The 12077-nt window shown below is 47.4% G+C and overlaps 1 protein-coding gene across 1 annotated transcript; it reads right to left on the reverse strand.

Moving 5' to 3' along the window:
- Positions 1-1706: 1706 nt before the first annotated feature.
- LOC102973485 (barrier-to-autointegration factor-like) lies at positions 1707-2122 on the reverse strand. Its single transcript, XM_055083244.1, has one exon. It carries the CDS (start codon positions 2083-2085, stop codon positions 1816-1818), a length of 270 nt encoding a protein of 89 aa, XP_054939219.1. The 5' UTR covers positions 2086-2122; the 3' UTR covers positions 1707-1815.
- Between the last annotated feature and the right edge of the window lie 9955 nt (positions 2123-12077).

Raw genomic sequence — 12077 nt, forward strand, 5'->3', positions numbered from 1 at the left:
GGCTTTCTCTAGTTGTGGCAAGCGGGGGCCCCTCTTCATCGCGGTGCGCGGGCCTCTCGCTGTCGCGGCCTCTCTTGTTGCGGAGCACAGGCTCAGCAGTTGTGGCTCACGGGCCCAGTTGCTCCGCGGCATGTGGGATCTTCCCAGACCAGGGCTCGAACCCGTGTCCCCTGCATTAGCAGGCAGATTCTCAACCACTGCGCCACCAGGGAAGCCCCGAAACTTAAGTTTTTAATGAATCTAAGGCTTTAATGATTCCACCCTAGACCGAATACTTTGAAAAAGGAATACCATGTCCCTTTGAGTGTAGCTATTTCAACACTTTCCTTGCCCAACTGGATCCCATCAGTGCTATCCACTTTAAACTCAGAGGGTGGGATTTTTAAACAACCAGAATAATTGGAGGGCAGTAGAGCCCCAGCTTCAGAGTGTAGACAGACTTAGAATCCTGTCACTTATTTGCTTTGTGACTTTGGACAAGCTGCCAACCTCTCCATAAAAAGATCATCATCTAGGGTTTCATTTTCAGTGCAAATTTGAATCAATGCCATAAAATTAGGAGTCAAGTCCCAGTTTTTGTCTGCATGTGAAATAATACAAATTCCTTAGACACCCCCCCCATATTAATTTAAGGCTTCAATAATCTCCAGGCACATAGGACCAAGAGGCCTGAAGCACCCATATGTGTCTAGACTCTGACAACTAGGGCAACACCATGTGAGTAGGTAAACAGAAATACCCACCCTCCATTATCAAGGGGAGTCTTGAATGATTAGCTTTATTTTTTTAATTTAAATTTATTTATTTATTTGTTGATTGATTGATTGATTGCTGTGTTGGGCTCCCGTTGCTGCGTGAGGGCTTTCTCTAGTTACGGCGAGAGGGGGCTATGCTTTGTTGCGGTGCACAGGCTTCTCACTGCAGTGGATTCTGTTGTTGCATGGGCTCTAGGCTTGTGGGCTTCAGTAGTTGTGGCACGCAGTCTCAGTAGTTGTGGCGCATGCGCTTAGCTGCTCCGCAGCATGTGGGATCTTCCTGGGCCAGGGCTCGGACCCGTGTCCCCTGCACTGGCAGGTGGATTCTTAACCACTGTGCCACCAGGGAAGCCACTGAATGATTAGCTTTAAATGTTGCCAAGTCTTCAGGACCACAACCGGCTCGGAAAATATGGGAGCGTGGAATACATCCTACCCGGCTGGTGTAAAAAGTGGAGTTAAAGTAAGGAAAGTAGCTGACATGGAGTGGATCAGGCAAAAAAATGGCTATTTGTATTAGTTCAGTGGCAGAGTATTAATTTAGGAATTTCTTGGATGTGGGTTTTGAAATATTGACAGGCCTGCCTGGGTGAGGGCAACCTGGTGTGACTCTTAAGACCTCCTATGGAGCGGTGCTGAGGCTGCCAGAGTGGGAATCTGTTTTGGTTTTTTTTTTGGAAGGCCACTGACTTTATTGTTTTAAAAAACTTTACAAGGACAGTGACTGTTCTGCCAGAAAGGGGACCAAATGGCATAAAACAGACCCGAGGTGGGAGCGGGGCGCCGGCGGGGACAGTGCCAGGAATCACTCAGAAAAGCTGGTAACTGCTGTCACGAAACTGGCAGGGAAAGGCGAAGGGAGATGCATGCAAGGGTAAGAATTCCAAAAATCTTGAAATGGTGAGGGGAGAAAACTCCCAAAAGACCCTGGAGTACATGGGAGCTGCGCACGACAACAGCAATCTCTTCCTTTGTAGAGGACGGGGGAGGAGTCCTCACTTGGCTGCAAACTCTGGAGACTCAGTGCTGGGGCTCGGGGTCGGGGGCTCCCCAGAGAGCATCACAAAAACACGTCGCACCACTCTCGAAGGCACCCGAAGCAGTCCCGCGACTGCTTGGCATTGGCGCCGCACGTGTCCTTCAGCCGTTCCCGGAAAAGATCTTCATCTTTCTTTAGCACCAGAAACTGACCAAGGACCACACAGGCCTTGTCAAAGCCCCTTTCCTCCAGCTTCTTGCCCAGGACTTCGCCAATCCCGGCCAGGCTTCCAGCTGGCTTTTCCCCCATGGGCTCTGCCGTGAAGTCTGTGTGCTTTGGGGAGGTTGTCATCTTGATCAGGCCTAATCTGGGAATCCTGTAGCTCTGGTTCCCGTAACGGCTTCTCCCGCCGATCCCTCAACCCACTAGTGTTTTGTTTTGTTTTGTTGAAGTAACAGCAGCTTTAGTGAGATAGAATTCACATACTATACAACTCTCCTAGGTGTATAATTAATTCAGGGGTTTGTAGTGTATTTAGAGAGTTGTGCAACCATCACCATGGCCAATTTTGAAAATTTTCATTTCTCCCCCCAAAGCCCATACCCACTAACAGTCCCTATTCCCTGTCCCCACAGCTGCTGGCAACCACTAACCTGCTTTCTGTCTCTATGGAGTGACCTATTCTGGACATTTCGTATAAATGGAATCAGACAATATGTGGCCTTTTGTGTCTGGCTTCTTTCACTCAACATATTGTTTTCAAGGTTCATTAAGATAGTGTGTGTCAATATGTAATTCCTTTATATGGCTGAATAATATTCCATGGTAGGATATGCCACTTTTATTTATCCATTCATCAGTTGATGGACATTTTGAGTTGTTTCCAGAGAATTGACACTTTATTGGACTAGTTCTTGGGCCAGTTAACCTCCTGTCTTGGCCTCCTCATCTGTAAAATGGGGTAATAGCTCCCAATCACAGGCAGAGCCAGGACTAGCCTACACAGACCCTTTGCTCGAATTAAGAAGTGCCTCTCTTGACAGACACCCGTCTCATCCCAGGGCAGGGGAGCCTTTGTTGCCAGAAGCAAATTTGGCCGGGGGTTCTTAGCCTGGATTTCAGCCCAGTGTTTTGTTTTTGTTTTTTTTTAAACATAGAGCGCTTTAATTGATTAATTAATTTATTTATGTATTTATTAGTTTTGGCTGCTTTGGGTCTTTGTTGCTGTGTGCGAACTTTCTCTAGTTGTGGCGAGCGGGGGTTACTCTTCATTGCGGAGCATGGGCTCTAGGTGCGCAGGCTTCAGTAGTTGTGGCACGCAGGCTCAGTTAGTTGAGGCACGTGGGCTCAGTAGTTGTGGCTCGTGGGCTCTAGAGCACAGGCTCAGTAGTTGTAGTGCACGGGCTTAGCTGCTCCGCGGCATGTGGGATCTTCCCGGACCAGGGCTCGAACCCGTGTCCCCTGCATTGGCAGGCAGATTCTTAACCACTGCGCCACCAGGGAAGCCCCAATAAAGTTCTCTCTTGGTGAGGTTCTATCAGTTTTACAGATGCATAGGGTCATGTATCCCCCTCCCCCACTATCAAAATGAACACCTTAAAAATTCCTCTGCATCCCCCCAGCCCCATAGTTGACTCCTCCTTCTCCCTGCCCCTGCCCAACACTGATCTGCTGCCCCACGCTTTGTACGATACACACACTGGACAACTACAAGCATGGCTCCGCTCCTGGGGTTGTCAGGACATGTAAATGAATGCATGGGAAGCACTCAGGACAGAGCCTGGCACTCAGGAGCCTGGCACGTGAGTGCCCATCACATCAGAGCTGTTGTAACTATCAGACTGGGCTTTGTCCACTGTGGGGCGAGGGTGGGGATGCTGGACGCCAGCAAAGCACAACAGGCTGCCAAGGGTGTGAGTCAGCACTGCCGGTGGGGCACGTAAAAATGCCCAGCCCCAGTCTCATCCGAAATCTACTTGAAAGAGTCTTCCTGGTACAGGATGTTTTTTTGGCCACACTGTGAGGCATGAGGGACCTTACGTCCCCAACCAGGGATTGAACCCGCGGCCCCTGCAGTAGAAGTGGAGAGTCTTAACCACTGGACTGTCAGGGAAGTCCCAGGCAGGATGTTTAACAAGACTTTCCTCGGATGGTGATGCTGAAGGTGCTGGGACATGCGCTGAGAAACTGCTTTTGGGGTGACTTGTATAATGTGGATCAGAAAGTGCTAGAGAAGTTCTGGTGACCCTGGGGGGGAAAGGGGACAGAGGAGGTGTTCCATGGCGCCAGCTCTGGCTGAACCTGGGAACCCATTGTACCAGATGAACCAACCAAGAAAAATGGTACAAGGGTAGAAGTCTCAGATAAGGGCCACCTGGACTCCCTACCACCGACCCGCTCCTGAGCCCTGGAGTCTCAGCCTTCTCATCTCAGAGGCTCCCTGTAGCTCTGCTCGAATGCTATATAGTTTTATGTGTATTTCCTCCAGATGTTATTATTACAGTATTATATGCACATGATTCAAAAAAATTCAAACAGTACAGCAGGAATCGACACACTTTCCATTAAGGGCCGGATAGTAAGTACTTTTGGCTTTGCGGGCCATATGACCTCTGGTCTTTATTGCAGCTTCTAATCCTGCCTTTGTAGGGTGAAAGCAGCCATAGGCAATACATACATGAATGAATGCTGTGTTCCAATAAAACTTTTTTTTTTTTGTGGTATGCGGGCCTCCCTCTGTTGTGGCCTCTCCCGTGCGGAGTACAGGCTCCGAACGCGCAGGCTCAGCGGCCACGGCTCACGGGCCCAGCCGCTCCGCGGCATGTGGGATCCTCCCAGACCGGGGCGCGAACCCGGTTCCCCTGCATCGGCAGGCGGACGCGCAACCACTGCGCCACCAGGGAAGCCCTAAAACTTATTTTTTTTAATATGGAAAAATAAAAAAAAATTGTTGGCATACAGTTGATCTACAATGTTGTGTTAGTTTCAGGTGACAGCAAAGTGAATCAGTTACACATATACATATATCCACTCTTTTTTAGATTCTTTTCCCTTATAGGCTATTACAGAGTATTGAGTAGAGTTCCCTGTGCTATACAGTAGGTCCTTACTAGTTATCTATTTTATATACAGTAGTGTGTATATGTCAATCCCAATCTCCCAATTTATCCCTCCCCTACCTTACCCCCTGCAGTAAAAGTTATTTTTACAAACAAGTGCTTCCATATTTGGTCCACGGGCCATAGTTTACTAATTCCTGTGGAAAAGTAAAGTAAAAAGTAGACACGGAATCCACCCCCCCAACTTCCTCCAAGGAAACCACTGTTCATTTTCTTGTGCACAGTATTGTGGCTAAAAGCACAAAAGTCAAGTTCTTACATGAAGGCGAAATAAAACAAGCCAGGTAACATCATAAGTTCAAGTGAAACAGAAAAAGCCCAAACCACTTTCCACCCTCTTTGATGCCGTGAATGTAATAGAGATACAAACATATTTGGTTTTGAATTGATAAAGCAAATCAGAGTCGATAAGTAACAATAGAAATGATCTAACATAAATGGCTTCTATGTTTAGGGTAATGACCAACTTAGTAGGTGTTCCAGAAATGTTTGTGGCATCGTTTTTTTTTTTTTTTTTTTTGCGGTACGCGGGCCTCTCACTGTTGTGGCCTCTCCCGTTGTGGAGCACAGGCTCCGGACGCACAGGCTCAGCGGCCATGGCTCACGGGCCCAGCCGCTCCGCCGCACGTGGGATTCTCCCGGACCGGGGCACGAACCCGCGTCCCCCGCATCGGCAGGCGGACTCCCAACCACTGTGCCACAAGGGAAGCCCTGTGGCATCGTTTGATTAAAAAAAAACACGACTCCGGAATGACAGTCATTCTCCTAGAGAATCAGGGCAGTTCAATTTAAATTTGGCCCAGTTAATTAAATGCAACATTTGAAGCAGGGCTATAGCAATCATGTAGATTTATTAATTGAAGATTTGTTTTCTCTGCCCTCTTCTTTTGAATTTCTACTCTTAGAGTATCTAAGAATTTAATTCTGTCTTAGTTGTATTTTACCACTGCCCTCTTGCACTCATTTTCTTGAGAAGTTACTTCAAGTCAATAGCAGAATTAACCTCTGAATAATAATAAATAAAAAACAAGTACAAAGTGGTTAAATTAGGACTGGGATAAAAGGTCACTTTTTCTCTAGGCCTTGATTTTTCTGTTGTGAGAAAAAATATCTCAATAACCAAATAACCAAATCCTGAAACACATTGTTCTTTGCCACTTAAAGATACTATTGTTGATGTTTAAAGAAATTCAAAAGGCTCTCTCGAAATGTAGATACTTGAAGTATAGACAAGAATTCCCAGGGGCTTCCCTGGTGGCGTATGGTTAAGAATCCGCCTGCCAATGCAGGGGACATGATTCGAGCCCTGGTCCAGGAAGATCTCACATGCCACGGAGCAACTAAGCCCGTGAGCCACAACTACTGAGCCTGCCCTCTAGAGCCCGCAAGCCACAACTGCTGAGCCCGTGTGCCGCAACTACTGAAGCCCACGTGCCTAGAGCCGTGCTCTGCAACAAGAGAAGCCACCGCAGTCAGAAGCCCTGCACTGCAACAAAGAGTAGCCCCCTCTCTCTGCAACTAGAGAAAGCGCGTGCACAGCAATAAAGACCCAACGCAGCCAAAAATAAATAAATAAATAAATAAATAAACAATAAATTTATTTAAAAAAAAGAATTCCCTTTCTGCTTTACTTTGGTAGACATGCCGGGGAGGAGCAGAGATTATTTGTGAATAAAAACTACTTTCTAAAGAAATATGGTAGTTATTAATAGAGGATATCTTTCTGTATTAAGTCTTTGGAGGTTCTGGACTATTTAAAGAAAAAAAAGAGGTAGAACACTCACCAGGGTGCCTGGCACGTAGTAAATGCTTAATAAACATTGTCCCTTTTTAGTGTGTAATTTTCTGTAACACGAAAGGGACCTTGGTGTTCTCAAGCTGGTTTGTTGCCCTCAGAACCTGAGACTCTTTCCCTATCAACCTTGATATCAAATGCCATTATTTTAATTAATTTAAATTCCCTGAGTTCCCATCTGGCAGATGAAATCCAGTTGCTGCTTGCAACAGTTACTGCACTCCTAACAGTGGTGCAAGAAATCTGCCTATTGCCAGCACGTGTATTCGTTGATTCAATCAAAAATATTTCCTGAGCAAGGGCTATGGAGGGAAAGAACTACTACTTCCTGACCGGCCGTAGAGCCCAGTAGCTCAGCTGTGCTCTGTGTCTAAGTGTCCTAAGAGATGGGAGAGAGGGCTTCTGAGAAAGGGCATTTCCAGCTGGAAGGATGAGGCAGCCTCATCAGCCAGGGGACCCAGATTAGTGCCTTAAAGCAAGATTTCTTTTTTTCTGCCTCCATCCAGACCTTGAGTACGGGGGCCAGGAAAGGCGTTTGGCCGATATTTGTTGAAAGAATGAATGAATGACTAAGTGTGAGGTTAAATGAATTTTACTTTTAACACATAGATATTCTCCACCCTCATTTTCAAATGTCTTTGAAAATAATTTTCCAAGTCAGCAGTTTATTTTTAGGCTTATTAGTAGAAAAGTAAGTTGAGTCATTGAACAACACAGTGCCAGTTCTGGAGGCATTTTTGTTTGTCACAGTTGCTATAAGAATCCGGTGGGTGGACCAGGGATGCAGCTAAACATCCTACAGTGCACAGGACAGCCCTAAATGGCAGTGGTGCTGAACCCATCCAAAGCCAGGAGCTCCCTGTCCTTGGGAGGCAGCTCTTAGGCTTGACTTCTGAGACAGGCAGAGCTAAGTGTGAATCCCATTTTCACTATCTCCTCACCATGCCTCAGTTTCCCCATCTGTAAAATGAGAACAGTAATACCTTCTAACAGAATGTAAAGCATGGCATAGTGGTTAGAGGCATATGCTATGGGATGAGAGGATACCCTGGCTCAAATCTTTACCTTGTTATTCTTTTTATTATAGTAAAGTACATAAAATAAAATTTACCATTGATGACATGTCATCCATTCACCATGTCATGCAATCATCACCACTATTTCCGGAATATTTTCATTACCCCACTCCCCAAAACCCAGTATCCATTAAGTAGCCACTCTCTCTACCCCCATAACCAGCGCCTGGCAACCACTAATCTGTTTTCTGTCTCTGGGTTTGACCATCCTGCATATTTCATATAAATGGAATCATACAACATGTGGCCTTTTGTGGCTGGCTTCTTTAACTCAGTGTTAATGTTTTCAAGGTTTATTCGTTTTGTAGCAGGTATCAGTGCTTCCTTTTTAGTGGCTGTGTAATATTCCATTGTAGGATATACCACCTTTGGTTAACCTATTCATCTGTCCATGGACATCTGGGTTGTTTCCACCTTTTAGCTATTGTGCTTTGTGCTGTTACGAACATTTGTGTACAAACTTTTGAGAACCGGTTTTCCATTCTGTTGGGTACGTAGCTGGGTCACTCATCTGCTAAGTCTATGCTTAACCTATATTAAGAAACCCTTCCCTTGTTTTTATTACCTCTGAGACTTTGCGCACCTGCCCTCTTTGCGCCTTGGTGTCCTCCCCTGTAAAGAGGGGTGTATGACAGTTTTAGATCACAGGGCAGTTGAGAGGATTAAACGAATGAGTTGCTGTACGCCCTTGGCCCCGTGCCTGCCACAGGGAAGCGCTCAGTAAACGCAAGCAATTACTACTGCTCTTACGTGGTTGTGGGGATTCAGATACTCAACATAAAGCATGTTACCTGGCTCTGTGAGGAGTGCTTATTATTTGGTTTACAATTCGTGCTAAGAAAATTCTGTCAAGAATGTGCATTATGTGACGAACTTCTAGCCTGATATTAGCCAAATACAGAGTTCATTGCCCTTTAAATTTATGTGTTTATTTCTTTTTGGCTGTGTTGGGTCTTCATTGCTGCACGTGGGCGTTCTCTAGTTGCGACTAGCAGGGGCTACTCTTCGTTGCGGTGCGCGGGCTTCTCACTGCAGTGGCTTCTCTTGTTGCAGAGCACAGGCTCTAGGTCCGCGGGTTTCAGTAGTTGTGGCACGCAGGCTCAGTAGTTGTGGCACACGGGCTCAGTAGTTGTGGCACATGGGCTCTAGAGCGCAGGCTCAGCAGTTGTGGCGTGCAGGCCCTAGAGCGCAGGTTCAGTAGTTGTGGCCCACGGGCTTTGTTGCGCTGCGGCATGTGGGATCTTCCCGGACCAGAGCTTGAACCCGTGCCCCCTGCATTGGCAGGCGGACTCTCGACCACTGTGCCACCAGGGAAGTCCCTGAGCTGTTTTTTAAAAAAGTAAACAAGACCCCAGTATCTACAGAACACCTAGCTAACCATGAGCAGTCATTCTAGAAAAGACCTTGCTTTAAGGGCATTCAGGTTTTGCCAGCTCACAGCCCAGAAGAATGTTGGCCACTTGACCTAATTAGCCACCCCTGTGGGCATTTTTGCCATTTGTTTAACCTCAGGCAGCCCCGTCCCCGTCCCTGGCACATAGTGGGTGTTCAGCCTAGGAATCGTTTTGAGCGAAAGGATGGTGGGTCAGGAATGGGGAAGGCCTGAACTCATTGAGATGAGTTCCTCATGAGATGAGGAAGGCCTCATCTTATTCTCTCTCTTACAAGAACCACCTCACAATTTCTGGATGGGAAAGTAGTTCCTTAACAGCCACTTGAGGTAGAAACTGCCCTCCCCATTTCCCTGATAAGAATGTTGAGTTCAAAGAGGTTAAGTCAGTTTCCCAAGTTCGAGTTTGCAGGACCCCTCTATGGAACCTGGATCATCTGGTTTGCATCGTAAAGTCCCTTACCCTCCCGACCTGCTTACAGCGGCATGACCTTGGCCAAATGCCTTATCTGTAAGCTCACATCCTCACTAACCTTGTGGTTGGGGGGTTAGGAGGTTGTCTTTCCAGGTATGGATTATAACTTAGTTATACTGGAAAATAAGCGCCAGTGATTCACATTTCCATTAAGTTATTTGAGACCCTGTGACCAAAACATAGCTTCCAGGTAGATAAATATTTTGGGTCTCAAGAAGGAAAACCAACTGGCTGTTTATGCCGAGTCATGGCATGGGCCCTGGGAGCAGCAAAATGTTTTGCTCAGAGAGTAATGATAGGGTGGCGCCCCTCCCTACTTGGCTCTACCTAATGACAAGGCAGATGGTCCAGCGGTTCCTGTCTCCTCAGTTTTCTGTCTCTTCCTCTGGTCACTGGTTTTGGAACCAGAGTAGGGGTTGTGAAATTTCTAAAAATTAGCAGTGATCAGAAATAGTGCCCTAGGGGCTTCCCTGGTGGCACAGTGGTTGAGAGTCCGCCTGCCAATGCAGGGGACACGGGTTCGAGCCCGGGCGCGGGAGGATCCCACGTGCCGCGGAGCACCTAGGCCCGTGCACCACAACTATTGAGCCTGAGCTCTAGAGCCTGCGGGCCACAACTACTGAAGCCCGTGAGCCTGGAGCCCGTGCTCCACGACACGAGAAGCCACCGCAATGAGAAGCCTGCGCAAAGCAACGAAGACCCAATGCAGCCAAAAATAAACAAATAGATAAATAAATTTATATAAAAAAAGAAATAGTGCCCTAAATCCTCTTGCCCTTTGGAGTTCTCTGACAGATCCTTTGAGGCCTCTTGGCATTAAACCTCCCAGGAAGTAGGCATTATGCAGCTGATACACTTCTGCGGAGTTCTTCCCCCAGTACCCCTTCTGTGTGCAAATGTTTTGTTTTTTTTTTTAGTTAATTAATTAATTAATTAATTTTGGCAGCATTGGGTCTTCGTTGCTGCACACAGGCTTTCTTTAGTTGCGTTGAGCGGGGGCTACTCTTCGTTGCGGTGCGCGGGCTTCTCATTCATTCTCTTGTTGCAGGGCACGGGCTCTGGGCGCGCAGGCTTCAGTAGTTGTGGCTCGCGGGCTCTAGAGCGCAGGCTCTGTAGTTGTGGTGCACGGGCTTATTTGCTCCGGGGCATGTGGGATCTTCCCGGACCAGGGCTCGAACTCGTGTCCCCTGCCTTGGCAGGCGGGTTCTTAACCGCTGTGCTACCAGGGAAGCCCGCAAATGGGTTTTATAATTCCACCAGGGGAAGAAGAAAACAGGCTAGCACAACCCTCTGGAATAACTGAGTCTGGGCCTTCTTGGTAGGCCTCAAAGTGCACTGGTCTTGCCTTTTTTTTCTGGCCACCCAGCTTGAGGGATCCTAGTTCCCCCACCAGGGATTGAACCCCAGGCCCTCGGCAGCGAAAATGCAGAGTCACAAACACCGGACCACCAGGGGATTCCCGGTCTTGCTTTTCTAGTAGCCATGGTGGCCCAGGAATAACTTCTCCACCTGTCATCCACTCCTCCATGAAAGACGGGCAAGGCAGGAAAAGAGAAAATAAGTGCTGTTACTGACTCCCTATGAAAATCCATCTGAGGAGCCTTTAAAGCATGCAGGCACTCTTTTCTACCTTTGTATCCCAGACAGCCCCTAGCTCCTAGCAAGCAGTTAGCATCAGCTGAGGTGAAAGCGTTCATTCAGCCTTTATTGAGCATCTGCTATGTGCCAGGCACTGTGCTAGGTGCTGAGGACAGAACTGTGAGAAAGACAGTTTCTCTCATCGAGATGCTTGTGGGAGGGGACACATTAGTTATGCGTGTCCATTTTTTATTGCTGCGCAATAAGTTATCACAAACTTAGAGGTGGAAAACAGCACCCATGTATGATCTCACAGTTTTGTAGATCAGAAGACCAGGCCAGCTCCAATGGGCTCTCCTCTTGGGCTTCACCAGGCCAAAGCCAAAGGGTGGGCTCCCTGACAGCTCCGGGGAAGAGCCACCTCATTCAGACTGGCAGAATTTAGTTTCGAGGCCCCCGTTTTCAGGCTGGTGGCTGGGGACGCCCCCTTAGCCTGCAGGGGCTACTCTCAGATCCTTCCATGTGGCCCCCTACATCTCAATAACAGAGAACCTCCCCTCATCTGTCACATCTCTGCCTTCCTCTTCTGCCACCAGAGAAAACTCTGCTATTAAAAGACCAATATGATTAGGTTGGGCCAAACCAGATGGTCTCTCTACTTAAACTTGACTGATTAGCAACCTTAATTTCATCAGTGTAATAGAATGCAATCGTAGGAGTGGCATCTAGGTTGAAGGTCCCTTGTAGAACTCTGCATACTATCCTATGTAAACAGTTATTCAAAAATTATTCAAAATGTGGTCCAGTGGTTAGGACTTGGGACTTTCACTGCCGAGGGCTGAGGTTTGATCCCTAGTCCACGAACTGAGATCCCACAAGTTGCACAGAAAGAGGGGGAGGGGGAGGGGGA

The sequence above is a fragment of the Physeter macrocephalus genome, unplaced genomic scaffold, assembly GCF_002837175.3.
Source record: "Physeter macrocephalus isolate SW-GA unplaced genomic scaffold, ASM283717v5 random_682, whole genome shotgun sequence".
NCBI classification, from domain to species: Eukaryota; Metazoa; Chordata; class Mammalia; order Artiodactyla; family Physeteridae; genus Physeter; species Physeter macrocephalus.